This window comes from Thunnus albacares, chromosome 14 (assembly GCF_914725855.1).
Source record: "Thunnus albacares chromosome 14, fThuAlb1.1, whole genome shotgun sequence".
Lineage (NCBI taxonomy): Eukaryota > Metazoa > Chordata > Actinopteri > Scombriformes > Scombridae > Thunnus > Thunnus albacares.
In genome coordinates this window covers 4,933,566-4,961,440 of record NC_058119.1, presented here as the reverse complement: position 1 = coordinate 4,961,440, position 27,875 = coordinate 4,933,566, and the positions used below count along the sequence as shown (strand labels likewise).

General features: G+C 39.1%; 1 protein-coding gene across 1 annotated transcript; it reads left to right on the top strand.

Annotated features, from left to right (window-relative positions):
* Positions 1-1,149: 1,149 nt before the first annotated feature.
* slc1a4 (solute carrier family 1 member 4) lies at positions 1,150-27,875 on the top strand. The gene is made up of 8 exons (XM_044373054.1): positions 1,150-3,222; positions 11,964-12,006; positions 15,224-15,289; positions 19,674-19,840; positions 19,993-20,226; positions 21,324-21,518; positions 21,613-21,747; positions 24,132-27,875. The coding sequence occupies exons 1-8, from the start codon at positions 2,708-2,710 to the stop codon at positions 24,361-24,363; spliced, it is 1,587 nt and encodes a 528-aa protein (XP_044228989.1). The 5' UTR covers positions 1,150-2,707; the 3' UTR covers positions 24,364-27,875.

Genomic DNA, 27,875 nt, shown 5'->3' with positions numbered 1-27,875 from the left:
TTTTGTAGATGCGTGTAATTTAATGTCTGCAATCTCATAATGTTACATTTCCCTTGGGATTGATAAAGTATTTCTTATTCCTGTTTCATATTCTTTTAAACAATACTAAACACCTCTAATTAGGCTAATAAAGGAAAGCTAAATAGCTAAATAAAAGAAAAGCATAAGGCTTTGTTTTTATACTCCATTTAATTAACAATTTAATCAACTAACAGTATTATATATTCAACTCCTACAATAATCTTTTAGCCTGCTGCCTTTTGTGAGTTTTATGGCTCCATATTCTACAGCTTTGAGTCTCACTGGCTGTATAGGTAAAGAGTAAAATGCATAAAATACATTTGTTGCATTTGATAATAATGTTTTAAGTATCTTTAGTGCCTCCATGCACTGTCTGTTTTTTTCTTTGCACTGGATCTGGTGTGTGTCTTTGGGTAACAGTTCAATAGTCTCCATTATAAAGCTCAGCCTGTTTTGTTTTTTTCTTCTAGTTGACAGCGGCACAGAGCCAACATTTGCCACTGTTTAACAGCCATGACTCCTGATCCGCAGGCCGGTGGTTATTTCCAGCATTCAGGCCACACAGCTGTGAGGGGAAGGGGGACAGTCTGTCTCTATTGGTGGAGGGAGGGAAAGTTTAGCTCAAGTTAGCAACAGCCCAGCTAAGGTCACTGAGGACAACACAGACCAGTCAGCAACAGAGGGCAGCTTCTCTCTCTGTCTACTTTTGTCTTCTCTCTCATTTCATTGGATTAACATGACTTTTATTGCAGATACTGTAGAAAGGCTACTCATTAAAACATCACGGTCTTTTAAATATGCTTTCATAATATGCTCAGCTGGTTTGAATATCAGTCCTGTTTCAAATGTTACTCCCACCCACCCCACTCCCCACCAAAAAACTTGCAAAAAGAAAGAAAAGAAAGTGGGTGAAAAGCATCAGTGATTTTATTATATTTAGACATACAGTGAATTCATAGAGTGAAATAGTTACAACCCATTAAAGATTCATGTTTTAGGGTGATAATAATAGTACAAAAAACTTTCTTATATAGCACATTTCATACAAAAATGCAATATAAGCAACAAAAAATGACAAATTCACATAAAAACACACATTAACATAAAAAAGCACATTGGATTTTCTGGAGACAACAATACATGACGTAAAAAGAACAAATAAGGTAAAGAACGCCTGAAATTAATCATTAGGTCTCATGTCTGAGCTCACTGATTGAACTTTGGCTCAATATTTGTTAATAAAAATCCTTCCTAGCAGAGCCAGCAGTTTATGTGTTACTGTTTTACTCTTATGCGGCCCACCTTGGTCTGCTGTGTGTAACTATAGTTGAATAACAGCTTTATTATGGTGCCATCTTGTGGTCAATATTCAGAGGTGCAACGAGGAGTCACATTTAGAAAACGAGGGACACATCTGATGGCCATAATGTGCAATGTACCAGTCCTTACCTCAACACAGGGGAGCACTTATCTGCACGCTCTGCCGTCTAAAATAACCATCAATTCAAGAAATGATCAATCTCCCTTAAATGCTGCTGGTCTGTTCAAATAAATTGCCTAAAAAACAAACAAAAAACCCCCCCAAAAAACAAAACTACAGCGCCCTCTAGGAGGCACAGAGCGCTGGCCATGGTGCTGACAGCCTGTTTTGGTCTCCATCCATCATCCTCAGTCTGATATGTCACTTACTTTGGGGCCAAATCTCATCTCACATAGATTCTTAAATGCTTACAAAATCTTAAAGTGCAAAGATCTGTAAGGTGAAAATAATGAATGAGGAGCAATGTCGTTAGCAAAAGAAAATGACCAGTACGCCAGTAGTTACTTGTCATGATAATTTATTAGAAATGTATTATTATCTGCACTGAATAGGTCTGACAGGTTTGTGAAAGCATTATACTTAATCTCTTTGTCATACCAGACTGCTGAGAAAGAGCAGCCCTGCATTTCAACTGTCAGTCAGTGGATGAATGTTCAATGCTCACACTAGACATTCACAGAAAAACCTTTAAAATGGTTCTTTTGTCTTGAAAAATAGCATAATCCTTTTGCTTCTGTAAAGAGCAGCGCCTCCACAGAATCACAGGACCTAAGAAGTGTATTTATACAGTTCAGTAGAACCGACAAACACTTGGAAAACCCAGCTTTTATCTATCATTTTGCGCCAAAATTTACGTTTACATTTTAATCTGCCAAACTGCTTCCATTCCAAGGAAAATATTCTCAAAGAGTAGAGGAGATAAAAGGGGTCATAGTGAAGCCTTGTCATCCTTATACAGTTGTATAGGTTGTTGTTTTTTTTTAAATGTTATTAATATTTAGAGGAATCCCCGGACAGAGAAGGTGCCAGACATTTTGGAAGCCTTAATCCTTCTGGTGCTCTTACCATAGAAATGTTTCTTATTCAACGCAGGGAAATGTGTCACATTGCCAGAGACCCCGGCAATCTCCCCTGCTCTTGCATCATTTTCTCACAGTATAAAACACCAGCTTTTGTGCGCATGTTCCACTGGCTTTTTGTGTCGTCGCTCCTTCTCCATTGGCTCTCCGTCCGCTCTGCGCTCAGCCTTTACGCCGGGTCCAGCCTTCGCTGTGCAGAGTGCGTGCACCGAACGTGCGAGAGTACATCTAACCCACGCTGCCTGGAACCGGACTGGGCTTCCCACGCTGTTCTGCTGAGGAAAAGATGGAGAGCAAGAGCGAGATCAACGGGCACGCCATGCCCGGCTCGGCCTCCACCGACCGGATCCTGGACAAAAGCGGGCAGAAGAGCTGCAGGGAAAAGCTGATGGAGTTTCTGAGCAAGAACCTGCTGGTGATCATGACGGTGTCCGGGGTGCTGGTGGGCGTCGGGCTCGGCATGATGGTCCGCAACATGAACCTGACCAAAGCGCAGATGACCTACTTCGCCTTCCCCGGAGAGATGCTCCTCCGGATGCTGAAGATGATCATCCTGCCCCTGGTCGTTTGCAGCCTCGTATCCGGCGCCGCCAGCCTGGACACCCGCTCCCTGGGCAAGCTGGGGGGCATCGCGGTCGCCTACTTTCTGGTGACTACACTGATCGCCTCGGGGATCGGGGTGGCCCTGGCCTTCATCATCAAACCCGGCGTGGGCGCAGGAGCCCTCAACACCAACAGCCTGGGACTGGAGAGCGTCAGCAGCGACAAGGAGACAGCTGACTCGTTTTTAGATCTGGCCAGGTACAGTAGTAACTCTTTAATCATTTTTGCACAAATTAAACACCCATATGTAGGCCACCGTTGAATATGAAGCAGCCTGATGTGATTTTTGTAGTGGTTCTGAGGGGAATTATGGCACAGCATGCCTCGGGCGCAATGGGAAGGTACACACATGAGCTGGAGACATCCAAGCGTGCGCGCACTCACGCTTGTAAAGGCTGATGGGTGTGGAGATATTTCGGGAATATTATTGTTTTAAAACACCCAAAATTAGCCCTTGAGGTTGTCAACTTTTTGTGAATTAATGTAATTCTGTAGGTGGATGAAGCATCATCTTTTGGCTAAAGGACATAATGTCATAATGAACTATTTCAACAGTCTAACTGTAGCTGTAAAGCCGGTCAGTGTGGCCTGCAGTTTATCTGATGATAGTGATGTTTGTTTAGTTATAAGCGGTCAGTTAAAGATCCAGTGACAAAATAAGCTCTCCTCCCTGTTATGTTATATGTTATGCTATTGAGAATTCGCATGGATGACAATGTCTACCTTATGGTTGCTTTAAAAGTTAACTGTGTCTAACTCCTACAACTGAGACTCCACAAACTGCATGAGCTATAAGTTGCAGGAGTTACACACAGCGTAAAGTGAAGTGATGGATGGAGTTGGATAGACTGCATGAAGGATCACACTGTCATTCCAGCATTCATCACCTGCAGGAGGTGAACTTTACATGGAAACAGCTACAACCATCTTTTTCCTCCAGATGCATCTCAGTTAGTGGTGGAAAGTACATTTACTCAAGTACTTTACTTAAGTACAATGTTGTGGTGCTTTACTTGAGTGCTTCCACCATGCTTTATACTTCTACTCCACCTCATTTCAAGAGGGAATATAGTACTTTTTACTCCACTATATTTATTTGACAACTGTAGTTACTTTGCTGATTAAAATTTACACACAAAACATATGACAATCTTATGAAATATGATGCATTGTTACAGATTAAATGACACAAAAGTATATAATGTAGTTATAATTAGCTCCACATTGACCAGCTGCAACAGTAAAATACTGCTTGCACATTAATGCATCAACAATGATAAGTGCTTTTACTTTCAATACGTTTAAGTGCATTTTGCTGATAATACTTGGAATGTGGCATCACTTTTACTCCAGGATCTGATTACATCCTCCACCACTGAGCTCTGCATGCAGTGCGAGGAAATGCTGAAGTGCTACTTACTTACTCAGTCATGCTTTTGAGATAGATAGATAGATTCTTTATTGTCCTTCAAGGAAATTTGTTGCCACAGTCTGTACAGAGCCTCACATAAATACAGATATATAAATGCAGTACACATCCACAAGATTACTATATGAAAGACATGCATACATGCATACATCCACATTCATACACACATACATAGCACATATAAATAAGTTACAGTCATTGGGGTATTTTGTTTAGCAATGCTATGGCAGAGGGGATGAAACTCCTGCCATAACATCTGGCTTTGTCCTTTAAGTGGAAAAGGAAATGTGGGAAAGGAACAGTGAGCTTTTGCAGCTGCATGTCTAGATCTTTGGGGACTAATTGACATGGATTTTAACTAACTTGTTTCAAGAGTTAAGTCAGTGTTCAAGTGTTTGGTAGGAGCTGGGTAAACCTCATCAGTGCCATTCCCAATATAGCAGGGCCATTATTACATACACAGCCAGATATGTGAGCCTGCTATCTGCCATGTTACACATAACTAGTTCTCAGACTGCAGAGTGCGGGCCTCTGGGGGTCCTTGAGGGATTTGTGTTTGATTTACATTTCTAAACGTGAAAACAGTTCACATAAAGTTAAAGAATATAGCTTCTTGCAGCCTCAGCCTATAAATATCAGCATGGTTACCAGCCTTCTGTAACCCATACACATACATGAGATGTCCTAATAATAAATTCTCAGTGTGAGGGAAAGCTGACACCTGTTGAAAGCATGTATTTTGAGGAGCAGCAGCACTGTGGTACAAACTCAACACTGTCTGCTGCTGTCAGCACTTATCTGTCTGCAATTGGCTTTTATTTCTCAGCCTCAGACACTTTTATATAGATTCTATATTTTTACTGGTCACCACATTTCACTACAGATTTTGACAGCTAGTACTGATGGAGTTTTTTTCTTATTTTTATTCTCATGCTGACAGATTTGGACTTAAGTTGACAGTTTGGAGGATGTTTTAAAGGAGACATATTCTGCGGATTTCCAGGTCTATATTTTTATTCTGGGGCTCTAGTGGAATATCTTTGCATTATTTGTAGTTCAAAAAACTCCTTATTTATCTTATATTGACCCTTTACACAGTCCTTCAGTTCAGCCTGTGTCTGAAACAGGCTGTTTTAGCTCCTGTCTCTTTAAGGCCCCGCCATCCAATGAGCCCACTCTGTACTGATTGGTTAGCTTCTGGAAGCTGCGTCTTGGCTGACTTCCGCTGGCTCCAGAGTCTGCGAAAACACAGCAAAGTAGAAAAAACTGTCCCAAACACATTGTTCAGGCAGGTTGAATACTGGCTTTTGACTTGCAGGGAGCATTTCTACATATGTTAAACTCAAGTTTTGGAACTTTGACCATGTTTAACATAGATATCTGACATTATAACGCTATATAAATAACAGAAAACCAGAAAAAGCATAATATGTCCCCTTTAAATTTGAGTCTCTGCTATGCTAAGATAATCTGCTGCTAGCTTCATATTTAGGCTACACACATGTGAGTAGTATCATTCTTCTCATCTAGACTAAGTCTCAGCTAGAAAGTGAATATGTCAGGCAGTTGCCAGTCATACTGAACAATGAGCAAAATTCTTCTGCTGGAATGATTTCTCCTGAAAACTTGTAGTCAGTTTATTAAAGCTCTTGCGTTTTTGTTCTCTGCTAGTCTTTAGAGGGAAAATCCTCTTACATAAAGTGATGTGTTCCATGCTTATAGAAACAACATGGAAATAAATACGGAATTAAATGTGTGAAAGAAACATGAATTCATTAATATTACAGTATGTTGTGCCATACTGCCAACACAAAGAGAGGTGACTAATTAACCACAAAGGTGTTACCAAGACCAGGAAAGTAATTGCAGATTAATGACATAAGTACCCCACCGATTACTCCAAGTATAAATGAGTAAAAAGTATCAAAATTGATGCTGCAGAACCAGAGACATAGCCATTTTGATTAAAAGCATTTTTCTTCCTTGTGAAAACCTGACACCGACATTACCCACAATGCAACTTGATCACGGACAGTTCAGCTCAGAGATCAGAGAGAGGTGTGTTATGCTAGTAGCGGCTAATGTAGCCTGGCTAATGTAGCAGAGATGAGGATCAATTACAGTGGTCTGCTAACCTCACTTCCTTTTAACTCCACTTTTTTTTTTTGCTAATCTCCCTCTGGAGTCACAAAAGATTTTATACAACTTTTTTTCACACTTTTTTCATTTACAGTCGCACTCCCCCACGCATGTAAATACACTTTGATTTGTAAATTGTTGGAGTTCCCCTTTAAACATGATTTTGACTGAGCCACAAGTACAAATTTGTAAGTAAGAAGTGACAACCAATACAAGAGACAGTACTGATTATATCAAGACCAAAAACACTAAGTATACAATATTACCCCCCTAATATTGTGAGGAGGGTTGTTGGGAGGGCACATGTTTCACTAGATATGTTTATTAGTTTTAATCAACACATTTGATGTATTACTCCTAACTAAGCTCCATTCGCTCAAAACTTTCACCACTACTAAACTCATCATCTCACAAAACTAACTGTATTTTATTAATTTACACAAAATGCAAAACTACACAAAAACACTTTTTAAACACTGTCAACAAACTCTCAAACAAAGTCCTGCAAGATGCACATACATGATACTGCCTGCAGTGAACATTTTTAGGCACATTTTTTTTTATTTTCATAAAGATTTCCTCTTCCATTTCAATACCTTATTCAAAATCAAATTTTCCTGAAAACTTTCTAGAAAGTTGTTAGAGATAAAAGGTAGTTTAATGTTTCCAGATTTGCCACACATCGTTATCGTATCATGCCAAAGTCTGTGAACATTTTGCTTACAATGAAGGAAAACATTTCGTAAACAAATTAAGGATAAAAGTCAATAAAAGCAAGTCATGCAGAATGACTATTTCTTTTGTTTTCTTGTTTTGCACAGTAACATAGCCACAAGTATTTGACTCAAAATTTAAGGCCACAAGCCACCAAAAAGACAGAAGCACTCCAGCATCAGCGGAAGAATGGCTGTTTGTGCTGCTTTGAATTGAAAGGATCCTGCATGATGTTTGGCTTCAATGAATTAGGAAATCAAGTTGTTATGTAACAACTTTAAAAATCAGTCTACAGAGAGGAGGCAGTGGGGCTCTGGGGAGTCTCTGTGGGAAAAGCCTGCCAGCTCTCAGCTCTGGTTCCCCTGGATTAATCCAGATCCTCGCCTCAGTCATGTGATAGGAGGAAACGTGACCTCATTCGTGGGAAGAAGAAGAGTGTGAGAGAAAAAGAGTTAACCAAACAATTAATTTCTTAGCAGTTTTAAAGGAAAAGAAATGACCAAGTGAAGACAGCGTGGCTACCTGCCAGTGTGACCAGTGGAGCTGACATATTAAACAGCTGAAGCGGCGTTTGACCCTGGACTGAAGGCGCAGTTGATAGGGGTCAGGGGTTTATGGGCTGAATTGCTTGGCTGTGGTCTGGCCATGGGAATAAAAGTGGGCAAAGTTTGTGTTTCTTTGCACAATGTAGTGTGACCCCGAGGATAATGTTACCACAAACACACACTAATACATGGAAAAGGCCTGCAGGCTTCCAGTAATCCTCTGTGTGCTTTACTTACAGTAGTGAAAATAAACTCCGTATGGTGCCTATACAGACTGAAGGAAAAAGTTTTCATAATGGATTTATAGTAGTGGCCAAAGAGATGATGCACCAGCTATATGTGAGATGAATAATGAACTTTCTTCAAGGCTGAATGTTATCATTTTTTCCATTTTGTAGGAGCAAAATGGTTTTCTCCACAGGAAGTGGAGGAAGGTCCACTCCACAGGAAGGTCACCATGCATAGAAATCCCAAATAATGTTATTTATGAGTTTCAGCTTTAGTGAATACTAGTTTTTTCTGCAAGCCTTTAATGAATATGAAATTCCATTTGTGTTACAAATGTGTTTATGGATATGTTTTTCAGATAGTTGCTATTGTTTTTTAAATGTTTGAATCTTTACACATTTCTTTGCTCTTATACATTGCACATCATTTCTCTTAAATCTTTTTGTCTCTTAGTTATAAAGTTTAGTTTGTGACAAAACATCATTGATGTATACTTTTTTGATATTCACAGCATATATTAATAACTGGAGTTTATATTTGTCTGATATCCCACTGTTTTAAGTGGAGAGATGTAATTTTTGTTTGCTAGAAGTATAGTCAAGTAATGTGCAAACAACTAACAGAAGTTATGGACAAAGTACAGCATAAGTGATGAATTTACTAAATCAAGACAGTGCACAACAGCAAAGTAATGTGCAAATAAATACGGAAACCTTGAAAACAGGATGTGTCAAAATATACAATGTTGATAACTTGCTATTTTAAACCCCTAAAAACACATTTAATTTAAAAGTGATTATAATTTAGTTAAAGTAGAATTTTTAAACCATTTGAGGTGTAATAAATTGTCTTAAAGCAAATACTTTACTATGCTGCACCCTGACAGGCAAACAACAGCAGCTCATGTAATTCAAATGAGGTGAACCAGTCAACTGGATGCTTTCCAGTTCAAATGCAAACTGGCCGGATTAGAAGGATTTCAATCATTCTTAAGTAAGGGAATCCAGTTCAGTTCAGTTGTGATGCCTTTTACAGCTCTAACCAGTTCCTGAAAATACATTTTACTATACAAAAGTTCTTTAGTGTCTTCTATTTGTATGTATTGGACCATTTTAATTCCTATAATGTGGTTCCTTTGATGCACACTGCAGAGTTTTTGCAGATTTGGAGTACCAACATTCAGTGAATGGGCCAAACCAAATGTTGTACATCTTATTCATGGACATATCAGCCTGGGCCTGTACAGCCAGGCAAATAATACCCCCATTTTTGTTTTGTTGATGATAAATAATATTCACTGCAACCTTAAACCTCCAGATTATGACTTTAACTCTTCATCTAAACCCATCCTTACTCTTACCTAAACTTCAGTTCTACACCTGAAGTAAGCCTGTGGGAAGAGAGGACCAGTCAAAATGCCCATAGCTGTAGGCCTACTGCTTAGATGTCAAACTGGTTTGGATAAAGAGAAAAGAACAAGGGCAAACATGCACAAATGAGGCTTTATTAACTAGTGACAGTGCCATGACACTAAACATGCTGTTTACACTCATGCATGATTGGCTCAGGTGTCTACAAACAACAGAGGACAGTTGTAGACACAGTAAACAGGGTCCAGATGAATGTTTGACCCATACAGCCTTCCTTGTTAATTTTGACCTGTGGTTAACTCTGAGCTTTGGTAGAGTCCAACCTGAAGGGAAGCAAGTGGTTCTTGCTCGACATCCTACCAACACTGTTTCATGTCATTTTAATATTTAATTACATGACCTATTATTTGTTAAAGGGTTAAGTATGTTTGTATTAAACCTCTGTGGTTAGCTATAGACAATGACGCAAAATCTGCCCAAAATTTACAGATTAGATTACTCCCTATTTTTATCTAAAGAGGGATAATAAATTATATTTTCAAAGGGAATTCGTTATCCTGCCACAAAATGCAAACACAGTCACATTTATGTTTTTTCTGGTTGCAAATGGAGTCACAGAAAGTAATTTAAATTCTGCTAGGTTCTCCTATCATTTATTTTCATCCTTCAAAATGAAAAATCCAATTTTTGGCTGATCGTTCCACTGGCTAATTTTCGTCCTTGAATAATGAGAAAGACTTTTTTCCATGTATGGAAAGCAAGTTACTAGCTTCTCCATACTAACATGTTAGCTTACACTACATTTGGAAACATGCATATTCGTTTGTTTTCTTTCTTGTTCAAGAAATAGTTACAGCATGCAACTCCCCCTTATAAACCACAAATTGTCTTTTTGACATTTATATTTGTGCATGGATTATGTATGTATGTATGTATGGTGCTGGTAGGTGTATTTTTTACCTTTGGAGAGAGCCAGGTTAGCTGCTCTCTTGCTATGCTAAGCTAGGCTAACCTCCTCCTCTGCCGCCTCCTCTGTAGCCCCACATCTAACGGACAAATATGAATGTTATCGATCTTCTCACCTAACTCCTGGTAAGAAAGGGAATAAGCATATTTCCCAAAATATTCTTTAAATGTACCATGGCATTAGATGACTGGTAAAGAGAGTAAAATGAAAACTTCAAACTAAGGTCAATCAATCAATCAATCAATTTTTATTTATATAGCGCCAAATCACAATAAGAGTCATATCAGGGCACTTTTCACATAGAGCAGGTCTAGACCGTACTCTTTAGGTATGACAAATAATACAAGTTGTCATACCAAGATGGCAAAACAGAGTCATATGAGTGTTTTTTGAGCTGCTGACCAAAACAGTTTTGTTTTACATATATCATGTATGTATTATTTATATACCTGGTGATCTTGGTTAAAAAGTAATGATTAAGGAACGTTAGGTTGAAAAGGGAACGCCAGTGATTTCATGCAGTCTATTTACAGATTTTGGGGAGTACTCTAGTATATATAAAGTAGTATAAAGCTTTTTGTGTCTTTAGAGGGAGCTGTAAGCATCTGATATTGCCTCAAGTGATGTCATTTGAGTCAGCGTTGGTTGGGGCTGAAGACTACAAGTTTGAAAATGAAACAAATCTCAGGGTGTGGAGTTAGAAATCAGTGAGGTTTCCAGACCTCTGTAGCTGCTCCTCATCTCTACTGGAGGCTAGCAGCTCCAGGCTACATTAGCCGCTACTAGCATAATACAGCTGAATTGTGTGTAATGTAGGCGTCAGGTTTTGACAAGGGAGAAGAAAACATAGAGTCCAACAATGTTATAGGAGTGCAATGTTAAATCAGTTGAAAACTCTTTTAAGCAATGAAAACTACTAAACTACTAAACCAAAAGAGTTTTTGGAAGAGCTTTTGTAAGCATGTCATACTTCCTCTATGTCTGAAGCTGAATGTGAACAAAGGTTGTTTTTAGCTGATTGAACAAGGAACCAATGCAGTCTTAGTGTAGATGACTGACTACGGGGAAACAAACTAAACCTGTGTGTCATCTTTGTCATTTTACTGAATGCCTCTTGACAAGGAATTAAATAAGGGAAAAATGAAGTGTAAATGAAAGGTCCAGGAATACATAATCCTTGTTAAAACCTTGCTGATTTGTTTTAATAAAAGATGAACCAGACAGTAGATTGGTGCCAGAACAACTGCTCTGTCAGGGAGTTTTTTTGGAACAGTGGACTTGATGGAGGATCCAGGGAAAAGAGCCAAAGTGCAGGCAGTGTATGATCACAAACCTGCCCTGTGAACAATTCAATGTTCAGATGGGTTCACCACATCGCTCAGTAAGGCTTGTCAACTTCTGAGGACAGTGTTGAGCTCTTGTGATTTTTTTTTAACAAACCACTGGCTTAAACATTAACAGAACATTAGGTCATTTTCTTGAAATAAAATAGCAGTAGGATGGTTGTAATTTGTGAATCTAACTCTTTTTTTTCCTTCCTCCCTCAGGAATTTATTCCCAGCGAACTTGGTGGCTGCTGCTTTCCGTTCTGTGAGTGCCAGCACCTCACTACACCACACTGTTTTGTCCTCACTTTTTCATCAACTCACCCTTTTCTTATCACCACTTTCTGTCTGTTTATCCTTACCACCTGTGTCCTGTGCGGACTGTTCATCAGAATTTATTTCACCAACCACGCGGATGCCACTCCATGTTCATTTACAGCGGCTGTAAATCCTGGCTGGAGCGCTGAGAGCTTCATAATGCCTCTTAATGAGACCTTCAGAATAGAGACTGCTTCTCTCCCCTGCTTGCCCAAACGCCTCTTTTCCTTGTCCCTTACCAGCCGTTACCATGGTGAAACCATTCCATTCCAGCAAGCCTAGCAACCCACCTCGCCTCGCTGCTCTTGAACACGGCCTGCTCCTCTTCCTAGAATTATGATCGTGTCTGTTAAGGTTAAATAAGAATCAGGAAAGTTCAATATTTGGGAACACAGAGATACAAAATAGGTATGCACACACACAAAAAGGAAGGCGTTCACAAACTTGCACGCACACCTGGACACACAAACTCACATAATCAGACCAATTGCCTTGATAAACTGGCTGTAACCAGGCTAATGAACTATAAACTCACAAACAAGTTAGCAACTTCTCTCAGGGAGAGTAAATGGAGTTTCAAAGTGCAGCCAGGTTACGGAGTTCAATATTCACTCCCCCCCGACCAGCCTGCCTATACTGTGGTAGAGCCCCTGTGGAATGGGTCCAACTGTGGATTAAACCAAGATAGCAGAGGAGAGGGGAGATTTACACAAAATGACAAGCAGATAGGTGTTTAAACAGACATTTAAATTGATGAAATGTAAGATTTAGTTCACGGAGGAGGCTGACCATAGTCACATGTCTCTGCATGTCCAAGTCTGTTTCAGTTTTTACAGAATGTATTAAAGCTGTTGGGAACCTTGATCCTATAGGGCTATTTAAAGAAAGGGAAAGCATTGTAGCAGCTCTGGTTACTGAAAAGACTCTGTCTGAACTTGAATGGACAGCGTTAAACTGGACCCCAATTTCACACACATGCTCACTGCATTCCAATATAAGAGCATGACCATTTCCTAACACTGAAAACTCTGCCTCACAAAATAAAAAAGCACTGATAAGCAAAACAGATATACATCTGTCAGATTATAACTGTATTTGTAAATGATTTATGAACACAATACAAAATTATCTTAACCATGAAAGAACCCTTTTATCCATCTACTCAATAGTGACAACATTTAAGATTAAATGGTTTAAGTATAATAATAATAATAATAATAATAATAATAATTTTATATGTATAGCACCTTTCATACAAGAAATGCAGCTTTACAGCAAAAGAAATTACAGGCACCAAGTGCTTCACATGAAAAGGTCATAAAAAGATCATAAAAGAATGTAAAAAAAAAACATTAATGTAACATAAGATGGAAAATAAAACCCACTTGATAACATTAATAAAAAATAAGATAAAATAAAAAGAAAATACAATACATAGAATGCGTACTTGGGTGGTGGAAATTTGAGACTTAATAAGCGAAAACTCATAAAGTAGTTCGCCATGTGTACAAAATCTGTAAATCGGTGGCTAGGTCTCTGAAGCCATAAGCAAACAGAACCTCGCTTTTCCCAACGGACACAGACTGACCACTGGTCTTGATTAACCGAATAAGCCTCTTTCAGCTTACCCCAGAATGTCTTCCCACAGGTTTAACCTCACTGTGGGTCTTATCTGTGTCAGGCGCAACCCAAAGCTGCCCCAGAAAGAAACCACCCTTAGTGGTGCTGTGGGAGTTAAAAAGACACACAACAGTCTTTTCTCAATTTTACACTCTACTTAGTATCCCGGTCCTGAGTCCTAACATGGTTGGGATATGACATTTATATGGAACATAAAGAAACTTTGTTATTCAGTTCCTTATATACATGATTCAAACAAGGGCTGCAACAATCATTTGATTAATTAATTAGTCCATCAACAGAAAAATAAGCAGCGACTATCTGGATAATCAATTAAGTCATTTTAAAGTAGAAATCCAAACATTTTCTTGTTTAAGCTTCTGAAATGAGAAAATGTGCCTCTTTTCCTTGTCTGAACATTGTAGTACATTGAATATCTTTGAGGTTTTGGACTGTTGGTCCAACAAAATAAGACTTTCAATGACATTACCTTGAGCTCTAGGAAGTTGTCATGGTATTTTTTTTTTACTGTTTTCTGATGTTATATTGGCCAATTGATTAATTGATTATGAAAATAATCATTAGAGGCAGCAAATCCTCACATTTTAGAATGTGATTTTAATCCATCACATTTTAGACGCTGGAAGCAAAGAATATTTTTGCTTGATGATTGACTTGAATGATTAACTGATTCTCAAAATTGTTGCTGATTAATAATTAATTTTCTGTTTGTCTTTGGCTGCATTTATTGCTTGACTCAGATTCTCTGTATGATTTTCATTAAAACACTAGCAACAAGTGCCACAAAGGGCTTATCCTCTATAGATTACCATTTCAGAGTTATAATTTTATTTTAGGGCATGAATCATCACTGCATGATTTATCATATTTTTTTGTGCTACTGACTAACTACGACTAATGACATACTTTCACAGATAGGAATCATAAACCTGGATACATGCCACAGTGTGCCAGTGTCTGTCAATGAAAGATAGGGTAGATCCGTATGTGACATACCTTCCCATTCATTTGAATGAGAAAGTGCGTCCAAACTTTTGACTGGTTCTGTACATGAATGTAATGAATTGATAATAAAGACAAATAATATGGACACTATGGACTATACTGTAGGTTAATGAAATGATTAAAGTTAGTGTTTACTAGAGATTCTTTTTATTTGTTCACATAGCAAATTCATTAAAATATGAATAAGTTGGACCTCTGAAACCAGGATATGATGTGTCCAAACAAATAACTGCAGAACTCCAGAAAAACTTATCCAAATAACCAAGATGCAAGTGTGCACATGAACACACTCATTTACTTAAAACTTTCATTAACATGACCTGAAATGCAACATCAGTGGCCTCTGGTTTCAAATTAAGACGTTGTAACCAGGATACAGCACAGGAATTTGCAAATGTTTACATGTCACATAACCAACATAACATAACCACACATTTCAGCACTAGAATAAGAATTTGTGAATAACCAGCATGAAACAATTAACTACAACAAGTTTTTTCTCGCCCTCTCTGTTGCAGTATGCCACTGACTACAAGATGGTTGCTGTAGGGAACGACACCAACGGGACCACCCTCTATCAAAAGGTAGGAACAGGAATCCTCTCATGCATACAGTGACACACATAACACACACACAACCACATACAAGTACAGGAGTATTAAAATCAAAAAGCAACATGGGAAGAGTTTAAATGTTGAAACACTAACTGTGTCAACAGCAGTCTTTACAGTGGTCTCCTGTGCTCTAATACTAGATATAAAGTATACCAGGGTATCTAATGCCAGACACTGGAAAAAAATGCTATGAATTGCACCTTTAAAAAGGAAAAGAAAGTTAAAAAAAAAAAAGATGGTGCTCTCATCTGTGTTGAAATAAGTCAAACAGTTATCTAGGCCATATAAGAGGAGGTAAGGTTACTATTGATCCCTGGATAACATGTTTGCTTTGTGTGTGTGTGTGTGTGTGTGTGTGTGTGTGTGTGAGAGAGAGAGTCACCCATGGGTACAAACCATACTCACTGAACAAGCACAGCTGGGACTAATGGAAGACTTGGTTTAGGGAGAATGGGTTCAAAGTTGATAATGAAATGCTGACATTTTTAAGAGTGAACTTGGTGATGTGAGCGTCATTTTGTCTTATTGGGCTGTGCTTGTGTTTCAGACTCAGCTCATTGTTCTTTATTTAAAGATTATAAACTCAAGGCACCGAAAAAACATGAGAAGAAACTCAAACTCACTCACCCAATCATTTTATATAAACCAGTGAAGATACAGCACTGAAGCTTTACTACAAAGGGGGAAAAGGCTTTTATCTACTCTGCTCTTGTGTGCAAAGATGAAAAAGCAGCAGATGAGATCTTATGTAGCCTGTAAATTTCAATAATCAAACAGTCTATTTGCCATACTTTATTTACATTGAAAGAGTTATTGGTCCCTGTGATCATTCCTCCTCTCCATAGCCAACTGGCTGTTTGTTCAACAACTATGATGTAAAAATCAGGTACAAACTGTTCTCGTTCTTTCAAAAAATGCACTCTAAATTTCAGCCAAAGCTAATATGATGCGTCAGTATTCCGAGTCAGCCTGGTGGTTGTTTGTTGGTTCATTGTCAGTGTTTGGTTGTTCCCTGTAATAAACCTAAAGGTGACTGCCAGAACTTATCTCTACCTTATTGCTCAACAAGGAGACGCTGTCCAGGAAAACCAAATGAGTTTTGTGTTAAAAAGACTGACACTCAGGAAGTTACCCACTTGATTTGGCTGACTCAGACTGCTGAAGCCTCATATTAGCATCAGCAGCATCACGCAATGTTTTCCATGCTACAGATCGTGTTCAGGGGTTCAGAAAGGTTGAGTGCTGTGCTTCTTGGAATGCAGTCACAATCAGACTCAACTTTTTGTGGTATTGTCTATGTGACCGGCAAGACTGAAGGATAAGGTATTAATGGGTAATAAGCCACACCTTAACCTGGGTTAAGCCAAGACTAGCATCTATGTACAGGTCAGCTATACAAATAAGTGTAAAGAAAATTAGACTTTGACTGCAATTGTAGAGGTTTTGCTTATGTAGTCATTAAATGTTCTACATGTAGAATTGTGAAGCAATTTACATGTATTAATGTTTTTTTTTATTGCCAATGAGTGAATGGGTAGTAATATAACGTGAAAAATGAAACCTTCCCAGACTTTCTCGTTGTCTGTCACAGCCTCTGGACTGATTTCTATGTGAAGGACCCGAGCTGGATTTTTTGCAAAAATCCAATGGAAGTGATATTTTTTTGCGCCCCAGAGTACCTTGCCTCTCTTCTGCTAACATCAACAAATAACCAGCATAACTACACAACAACACAATAAAAACGGTACTACCCGACTAGAAACACCCTGCGTATTAGCTCTCCAGCTAATGAGACAGCTAGCTGCCTCCGTCAACCGCTACACATTTCACAACAAAGCACCCTAAAGTCGCCCATTCCCGAGCACACACAGCTAAAACAACAAACAACATGTCCTTAGCAACGGAGCAGAAAACAAGCTCCAGAGCGATAGCAGAACATAGCGTACCCCTTTTATTTTTCCCGTTGTAATCCAAAGGTCATAATAAGTACACATTTCACAACAAAAGTGCAGTGTGTTGCTCCACAGCGACAGCTCACTGAACCTACTAGTGTTTAGTAAATATCATTAAAAAAAAGTTGGTGGTGTGGATTGGCTCTCACCGGCCAACGGCCACAGCGTAGCAGAAGCCTCTGTGTGTGTGTTTGTATGTGAGCGTGTGAGAGATGATTTCCTGAAACACGATGCAAAACACAATGTTAGAGATCTTTTATGTAATTATGTGAATTGTTTGTGAGGAAAAAGACATTACCTGCAATAGTCTCACGCCGCGAGCATGTGAGTGCGAGCACCAGGATTTTGCCTGCAGCTCATTTAATGGCCACAGATGTGTTATGTGAAAGGTGTCAGTCGTAGAGACAAATCCACAGAGAATTATCACACAACTCTGATGTTCTTTTCAGCTCTATGGAGCATTTCAGTGTCTTTTAGCTCTTTGTTTTGGTTCACTCTCACTACTACTACCTACTGTAGTTGCACCAAATGGCAGACAGACAAAGTTACTGACTAGCTGGTGAACACAATGGAGCAGATACTTTCCCTCAGGAGTCGGTGAAGAAAAAACAAACAGCTAAAGAGAGACTGAATAATGGACATTCATCAGGTGGACACAGACACCACTCCAAATCAATGCTAATGTTGCTCCATGTCTGCTGGATGTATGAATAGACAACTATTTGCTAACATGTTTGGCATAGTAACTTTATAAGGTGATAATACGTCAGTGTTCACAGCTTGTTGTGCTGTCTTCAAGTGACCAATTAATCAATTAATGTAGATTTAAAGTGTCTCTTTATGATGTTCTTCTGGATTCACAGATTCTTGAAGTTCTCTGTGTGTGAGCGCTTCAGAAATCATGGTTGGGCAAACATTGTACACCTTGCTGGTGTCAAGGAAACAGTTTTGGACTTAGCTGTAAACTCTTGATTTGTCACTTCCTATGTACATATTTCACACTAGTAACTGAACCAACACATGACTTCATTTGTAGCCAAATAGAGTTAGAGTCACATTTATATGGCCCTTTGCAGTGTAGCTTCAAAACAAGAGTGGTTAGCTTGACCACAAAACATATCTTTTCAGTTTCTGTAGTGTTATGAGCTTTCAGTCAGTCAGAGTGTTGGCCATTTGACAGGTCAGCTTTAGCCACTAGATAACCACTGGTCGTGTGAGGAAAATAATGTGTTGGTCTAAACAGGAAACAAACACAGCCTGGCAGAGGGCTGCAGGTTACAGATTTCCACTGGGCCTTTGTTAGATGTAGTGGATGTTGGATCAGAGATAAATGCATAATGAGTATGGCCCTTGCTTGCTACTATTGACCCAGTATGGCAGAACAGTTGGAGGATCTGATCTTGGCATCAGCCCACGGTATTTTTCTGTTATGGGTCATGGTGGATCCTCCCCCAAGTGTCAGAGGATGAAGCTGGTAGAGCTGTGGGAGAGCTCAGGACAATGGGAGAGGATTGAGCTCAGGATTTGTCCCTGTCCTTTTTCGTTATCCATCGTCCAGTTCACTGAATCCCTAAACTGCCACCAGACCTACGCACCCACACACACTCTGTAACAAGAGGTGTTGTATAAACTACTGAGAGAATATCAACACTATTGTTTAATAAGCTTAGCTCTCCATAATGTCATCTTTTCATGACAGGCTACTAATGAGGTCCCAGTTTTAGTCCACTCTTATGCATACAGTGTTTCGCGATCTAAGAAAACAAAATTTTGTTGTAAGTATGAACACCATGTAGTTTTGGCCACATTAGTTGGTTGGTTAGTCAATTAAGATTGAAATATGTCAACAAACAGTGGATAGATTACTGTGAAATTTTGTACAGAGGCTCATGGTTTCCAGAGGATGAATCCTGATGATTATGTTGATCCCCTGACTTTTCCTCTAGCACCAGCAGGTAGATATTTTTGGTAACGCAAATTAGCAGTGTTAACTGCAAATTAGCAGTGTTTACTGCTAATTAGCATGCTAACACCTTAAACTAAGATATGAACAAAGTTAGCATTGTGCCTGCTAAACATCAGCATGTTAATATTTTCATTGTGAGCATGCTGCCAAGTACAGCCTCACAAAGCTGCTCGCAGGGCTGTAGATTCTCAGTCTTCGAACCAACTTTTGGAAGGCTTTCGTAAGTCTAAGGATGGTTGTTTTACAAAGTGAGTGAAAAGTGAGTAAACTCTTCATCTCACACAGATATGTAACCTGGCTTATTAAACCTGGAGTCCTGGAGGACCCTTTCCATTAGTCTCATTCCCCATTTTCATCATCACCAACATCATCACAGCCAGCTCTCCTCCCCATAATCTCTTCACCAGTCTCCTACAGACTCTCCTGTGTGTTTTAGGTGCCTGTTGGTACAGAAACAGATGGCATGAACATCCTGGGTCTGGTGTTATTCGCCATGGTGTTTGGCGTGGCGCTGAGGAAACTGGGAGACGAGGGGGAGGAACTCATTCGTTTCTTCAATGCTTTCAACGAGGCCACCATGGTGCTGGTATCCTGGATCATGTGGTGAGTAGAATTGGATGCATATGGGGTTTTAAAGGGGTATTTATAGCATACATTTGGACTGAATTTGATTACAATTGTGATAATGTTCCAGTCAAACTTTTCTCCCTCTGCATTTTCTTCCTTGGTAAACTCTGTCCTCTTGTCTCTCTCAGGTATATCCCTTTTGGCATCATGTTCCTGGTTGGCAGTAAGATTGTGGAGATGGAAGATGTGGTTCTTCTGGTCACTAGTCTGGGAAAATATATCTTTGCTTCGATCCTGGGCCACATTATCCACGGAGGCATCGTCCTGCCCCTCATCTACTTCGGTTTCACACGCAAGAACCCTTTCAGTTTCCTTTCGGGCCTCATCACGCCCTTCACCACCGCCTTTGCTACCTGCTCCAGGTATAGTGTCACATCACAGGGTCCCTAATAAACTGTTGACTGTACCAAGATTTTTGAACACTTTCACCCTTTTCAGCTTTTACCTTTAGATTTAATCTTGACACACTGATTGTTTCTCTAGATCCACTACCAGGTGAAAATTTACATTTATACACAAGAAAGTCAAAATCTGCCAGGTTGCCTTTAAATTTACTGAGCATATTCCTTCTCTGCAGAGGACACACCCTTTTCATTGCATAAGCTTTCCTCTTGTTCAACACTCAAGAAAAATGTCAACTTTTCATAATTAGTTTTTCAAAATAACTTTACATGATCAAATAAAATATTTATAAAATATAATATTTGGCCCAAACAATATTCCATGCACAATACAATTCTGTCAACCCATTCATAAAATTACCCAACAACATGGTCAAGAATCAATGATTTTTGTGCAGTGTAGCATAATCTAATCTAAAGAGGCCCTTATAGTCTCTTAGATGACATTCAATAGTTCTTTGCCAGGAAGCAGCACATTCATTGTTTTGAACTTCAAAGGAGGGCCATACATACCTTTTCAATGAACATTTCAGTTCATCAGTTGGATTTTGTAATACCATATTTTCATTTTGATAGCAGGAAAACCATTTTGCTCAGGCAGGTAAAATGTGCACATATTCTCACATACTCGCAAGTTGTAAAACTGTCTTTGCAAACTACAGAAACCGGAAAAGCTGTTGTGACCTGGAGCCTGTTTCACCAAATTTGCAACCTAAGACAAATTCCTTTCCCCTTTTGATATGTTTATCGAATCAACAGAAACATCGTACATGCAACCCATGCATGAACGTGTGAGAGCCCTGTAGGACTCGGAAATTGCTGATAGATATGCGAGTCTAACCCTGACAATCTTGCAATTGTGAAATGGGCCACTGGTTAACTGATCCTAACATTGTGATAATCCAATTAGGGCAATATGGACATTCTTATGGCTTATTTGGCATTAGTTTCATCTCAATGGCTGATAAAGATTCAATATTTATATACTGTATATATTCTGCTTCCAAAAATGTAAATATACACCAAGAGAAAAATATTCTTTGTCTTTTTCTCACCAGTTCAGCAACTCTTCCCTCTATGATAAAGTGTGTCGAGGAGAACAACGGTGTAGACAAACGAATCAGCCGCTTCATCCTTCCCATCGGGGCCACAGTTAACATGGACGGGGCAGCCATATTTCAGTGTATTGCTGCAGTCTTCATAGCTCAGCTCAACAATGCTGAGCTAAACGCCGGACAGATCTTCACAATCCTGTGAGTTCAGGCGATAAGACAACATTTCTGTTGCTTCTCTTATAGTGGTGTCAGTAGCAGTTTATCATTCATATGATAATTGCAATGTTTCTAGGGTTACAGCCACAGCCTCCAGTGTCGGTGCAGCAGGCATCCCAGCTGGCGGCATCATCACCATTGCCATCATCCTGGAGGCTATCGGCCTGCCAACCAACGACCTGTCACTCATGCTGGCTGTTGACTGGATTGTGTGAGTAAAGCCTGTGAACTCACTGACACTAAAACCTAGAAATACCGCCTTGTGGTTGTATGCCTCCGCCAACCAGTCAAGTTACATTCATGTCTGTCCAGACTCATATAATATTTGTGGTGAAGACGTGAAGGTATTTAATAAAAGGTATTAAATGTGTAAAATGGAAGTTATCACTATATTGACATGTATGGTCCCAGTGAATAATTTCCAGTGAGAAACATGCTGTCTTCACTTAAAGACTATTTTTACAGAGGCATGCAGAGGACTGGTAGAGAGCTTCATCACATGGTGCAAGAATAATCACCTGAAACTCATTATCAGCAAAACCAGCTGAGCTTGTAGTGGACCACCAGAGGAACAGGAGGCCCCCTGTCCTGGTTGTCATCCATGGAGAGGAAGTGAAGAGGCTGGACTGGAAAGCAAAATGCAAAGAAGCAACGAATTCTAAAATGTGGATGCTTCACACAAATCTTCAACCCAGCAGCACAGAGGATCTATACAATCACCAGTTTCAAGGTGGGCACCCAAGATTAGTGTCACCAATAATATGGTCACAATCTCCCCTTCTCTTCCTGAGTTATGGTGCTGAGTAATGGCTAGAGAAGTGTTTTTGCAGAACATTATGATGTCACAGTGAAGTTGACCTTTGACCTTTTGGATATAAAATGTCATCATTTTATCCTTAGACATTTGTATGAAACGTTGTTATAATTAGAGTATCAATTCTTGAGTTATGGGCAAAAATTGGTTTCGTGAGGTCACAGTGACCTTTGACCTTTGACTACCAAATTCTAATCAGTTCATCCTTGAGTTCAAGTGGATGTTTGTGCCAGATGTAATGAAATTCCGTCCAGGCATTCCTGAAATATCGCCTTCACACTGCCTCCGACCATGGCTGTCCCCAGCGCAGAGGCATAAAAACAAAACAAAACAACATCTGATCACGTATGCACGCACATTACCAACATCACTGCAAGCAAAACTAGATCAGTGTTTCCCAACTGGAGGGGCAACAGGGGAGAAACAAAAGGTAAAGAGTAAAAAAATCACTAAAGTCAGACCAAACACACAAACACTTACACACACACACACACACACACACACACACACACACACACACACTCACACACACAACAGCAGGTTAAACATGAACAAGCTGAAATTCATGACTGCTTTCTATCTGAAACAACAATCCTGCTTCATGTGACCCCATTTGGTGTAAAAGTCTGGCTTTTAAAACTCATTCCAGGGCTTCAACAAGTTCTCAAGTTTTGGAACATAAACATCTGAGTTTTGAAGATAAGACACTTGGCATTAAGCAGAGTGAGTCCTGTCATTATTGCTGCAAGTTCATGTCTATGCTGGTCAGGGCTGATAAGGAGTATGTTGTGCTCTTTTTTTTATATTAGTTTAGTTTTTATGCCTCTGCACCAGTGATAGCTCGTCCCCTTCTCGTGAAGGCGATATCTCAGGAACACGTTCAGGAAATTATTTCAAATTTGGCACAAATGTTCACTTGGACTCAAGGGTGAACTGATTAGAGTTTGGTGGTCAGAGGTCAAAGGTCAAGGTCACTGTGACCTCACAAAACACATTTTGGGCCATAACTCAAGAATTTATACACTAATTATCACAAAGTTTTACACAAATGTCTAATATTATAAAATGATGAAGTGATGGCATTTTATATCTAAAAGGTCAAAGGTCAGCTTCACTGTGACATCATAATGTTCTGCAAAAACACTTGTCTAGCCATTACTTAAATCCCTAACTCAGGAACAGAAGGAGAGATTGTGATCATATTTCACATTTGGTCGAATACTGAATTTGTGACACTAATCTTGGGTGCCCACCTTGAAACTGTGGTGATTGTATAGATCTTCTGTGCTGCCAGGATATGTGTGATATATGTGAAGTATCCACATTTTAGAATTTGTAGCTTCTTTGCAGCAACATCCATATCTGAAGCTTTGCCTGCTGTCATGGCTCCAAATTTTTTTTACTCAGAATCAGTGTCTTTGGCCAAGCATGTGGACACATACAGCACAAGGAATTTGACTCTGTTTTTTGTTTCTCTCAATGAACTTACACACAATACACATGTAAACTGCAACTTGACTGGTTGGCGGAGGCATACAAACGCAAGGCGGTATTTCTAGTCTTAATGAAGAAATACTGCAGATATGTTTCCAAATAAGAGACTATTCTTGTGGATAAAATGCAGGTGAAATGCTCAAAATTCTCAGGTGAAAGTTGATCAATCTTAGGACTTTAAAGGTTAGGAGTTATTTTAACCATGAAATATATTTTGACATGTCTGCTAAAAGTAGACCAATGGTTGTCTGTCTCTTCTGTCCACTTTGATTTATCTCTTTGTACAGGGATCGTACCACCACAGTGGTGAACGTGGAGGGCGACGCTCTAGGCGCTGGAATCCTTCACCACATCAACCAGCAGGAGATGAAGAAGCAGCCAGAGCAGCAAGAGGAGCTGGCGGAGGTCCGGGTGGAGGCGGTGGCCAATGTCCAGGCAGAGGAGGAGACCTCGCCGCTTGTCACGCACCAAGCCAAAGCCTTAGCGGCCATGCCGGAAGCCATAGAGTCAGTCCTGTGAACTCAAGGAGACTTTTTTTCTTGCCCACTGACCTTCCGACACATCTATACTTCTGACGTTGCTGCTGATGGGACACCAACCTGACTTAATGTCCGTTCAAAAAAATGAGGCCACTGATGGTTTCACCTGTGAAGAAAAACAAAGTGCGATAGTTCCAGTCTGTCTAGAGCAATGACAGTCTACAGTGCACCTTGTGCTGCTGATGTGCTTTTGAAATTCAGTCACTTCAGGCCAATTTCTCAATAGCTGGGTTTCCATCCAAGCATCTTAAAGTGGATTAGGATTAATTAATTAATTAGTGAATTAATTACTGAAATTTGATAATTATTCATTTTGCAAACAATATTGCAATTTTTTGTATTTTTTTAATCTTGATTTAAACATTTTGTGATAAACAGAGATAGAAACACACTATGTGTAAAACATCTGTAAAACATTCCCGTGAATTCTGTTTGTCTCGCGTGTGAGATTCTCCAGGCCATTAGTTTATATGTTCATACATCATGAAGTACATTTGTTTATATCTTCAGACAGCAAATACAATTACCATCATTAACTATGGACCTCTAACAACTGACAAAATGCTGGACAGTGTCTGCCAAACTTAATTACATTTTAATGACACGTTTAGGATGCCTGTGCAGTCACTTCAGCTTAGCCAGTGGAAATGTTTGTATTTGCATTTTATTTGTTCAGCTCATTTGCTTTACAGCATATCAGCTGGATGGAAACAACAACTATATCTTTCAAAGTCAAATAAAGGGATGTTTAGTACCAGGTTTAAAATTGTTGATGCCATAATCCAGAGGGATGTTAAAAAGTTGTGCCCAGACTTGTGTTTGTTGACCGTCAGCAAACATTGTCAAACATTAATCCTTCAAATGACAAGTTAGGACATTGACCTATTTTGTACCAGCCTCTGGCAACCTATTTAACTAGTGACTCATTGGCCTATTATGGTAAAGCATGTCCAGTGTTGGACCATGTGACCATTGTGTTAACATGCATACATTGCCATTATGGCTTTACGTGGGAAAGACCACTATATCTCCCATCTTCCCACTGATCCTATTTATCCCTGAGTAAACAGAACTTTGTGTTATTTACATAACCGTGGTTCTCAGTTAACTGCAAACAGAATAATGTGCATTATGTTTCCTGTCTTAGTTTCTGAGCTGATATCTGCATTTTCCAAGCCTCTAATTTTGTAAAGGCAGCAGTCCATAATTACATTGGAAATTTGCTCCTGGAATCTGTGGTCAGGCGGCCACTTTCAACTAACTCTCAAAAATTGCATATATGCATCAGCCCTTTTTGAATTATACCCCTTAGTGCCACACATTTGTTCATGTTGGCATCATTCTTACTTATTTGTTACAAATACGTTAAGCCTAAACACTAATGTTCCCATAAAAGTAGCTAGTAGCTTTGTTGCTAAACACTTCTGAGGAATATGTCACCAGGGAGAGTGAAGTCTGTTTTGGGCTTTCTTTGCTAGCTAATAAGCCTAATAAGCTAATTATACGAAGCGATGATAATATGCAGCTACCAGTTAGCTACTACTGGTGCTATTTAGATTAAATTATGGTTAGCTAATCTGATGATGCAGCTAGCTAGCTACTGTACTGTAAGAAACTAAACACAAAGTCAAAAAGATTTATTTTATGATATAAAGATCGGTTCACTGTCAAAAACAGAACAGAAATGCCCTTATCTGTTCATCCTGTTGAGATAGCAAAGTAGTAGCTGTGAAAATACAACTCACTAATGTTGCTTGACAGTCAACATGGCCACCAGAGGATGAATTGCATTGTTTGAAGGCTTCTTGGTGAACTAATGGGATACTGTTAAGACATAATTACTAGCTGTAATTACAGTTCATAGAACATTAGTGTGCAAGTACTGTAAACACACTTGTTTGCTTGACATCATGAAAACACTCCAGTCTCCTATTTACTAAAGAACAGACAGTTGACAGCAGGGTCAGTAGTTTCAGATGGTTTTGTTCTCAGCAAATCCATAAGGAATTCACTTAAAAAACAAAGATTCATAAAATGTTTACAGACAAATACTGGACCAAAATGCACAATGAGTTAAAATCATATACTATATGTCATTCTTTTGTGAATCCATCCTTTGATTTCAGAGAGATTTTTCTCAGTGATGTGTCAGAGGCTTGCATCAAGAAATTAGCCTTCAGTGGAGGTTATGTGATGTTTGCTATTTGTATTTTAATTGTTTTCTGCATCTGAGGTGATGGCTCAGTGCATACCATGCTACAGTGCCTGAATCTTACCACCAAGACCTCTGAATTTTTTGTTATTTTGGTCAAATTTAAGGGTAGATATTAGCTCAGTAACTGATGACTTACAGCATACGTTTATGCAGTCAGTGTGATAAATTATCAGCTTTGTGGTTGCAGGATTATTTCAAAGGGAACATTGGTTGGTGCCATAATCATTGGCTCAATTGGTCAACTACTCCAAATTACTGGCTTTTGTTTTTAATTGATCTTTGCTTTACATTATTGTGATAGGAACAGTAAGACTGGACTTGCACCGTGCCATAGTTGTTGTCCATGCTATATGATATAGTCTTTGACATGAAGGAAGCTGTGCCAAAGTGTTTGTGGTTTCCCCTTGCAGGACGGACAGGATGAGCCTGTGCTGTCCTCTAGTGGTGACAGGCATTAATGTGAAGGCTTAGAGGGCGATAGCATCTCAGAGCTTGGGTGAAACATTTTTCTGTGTGTCTGAAACACTTGTAAGTTCTCAGCTGGCTTTGTTGAATGATAAGTGTGGTAATATTTCCTATTTATTTGATCTACTATTTAGCATTCATAGGGAACAAAACGTAATGAGACTGCTCCAGTCTTGTGAGGCATGTGAAAGGAATTGAATTCATGTTGCTGTCACCTGATGTCTAAGATGCTCATAATGATGTGCTGGTTCTTTAGTGTATGCAGTGTTGGATCATGGTGTGCATGTTGAGACTGTCTGCTATAAGCAGGAAGTAAACTAGTGTGTTTGAAAATTTCTTACTCAACAACATCATCAGAGATTTCACAAGATGTCTTTTCTAAGCTAACAACTGCTCTAAAAACCTAAAGCAGAGTTTTATGACTAGAGTTTTGTTGAGTATATCTGGTACAATCACATGTAATTACAGGTAATGTGGTACATGTACTATATACATATATATATATATTTGATATTCATTTATTATAATTATTTTAACCTTTCTGTATTATTTGTATTTTCTTCTCTTAACACTTTCCCTCAGTGTCAAAATTTTTATTGTTATGATACACTTTTTAAATGAATTCTTACGCCAATGTTTCTGATAATCTGTTGTTAGAAATGTACTTTAATTTTTAGTGTGTGTATGTTGGTTGTTTTTGGAATAGCTGCTACCTTTCCTGTGCCATGTCACTGTCTAACACTGTACAGCTGCGTCTTTGCTGTTGATCCCGCTGTCTGTCAACATTATATAAATTTTTCATGCAACCCAAA

What these genes read in the sequence shown, in the direction of transcription:
- slc1a4 (XM_044373054.1), top strand. Translation starts at nt 2,708, where the DNA reads ATGGAGAGCAAGAGCGAGATCAACGGGCACGCCATGCCCGGCTCGGCC. An exon ending in TCGTTTTTAGATCTGGCCAG is followed by an intron (nt 3,223 to 11,963) that starts GTACAGTAGTAA and finishes TTCCTCCCTCAG; the next exon opens with GAATTTATTCCCAGCGAACT. An exon ending in CTGGCTGTTGACTGGATTGT is followed by an intron (nt 21,748 to 24,131) that starts GTGAGTAAAGCC and finishes CTCTTTGTACAG; the next exon opens with GGATCGTACCACCACAGTGG.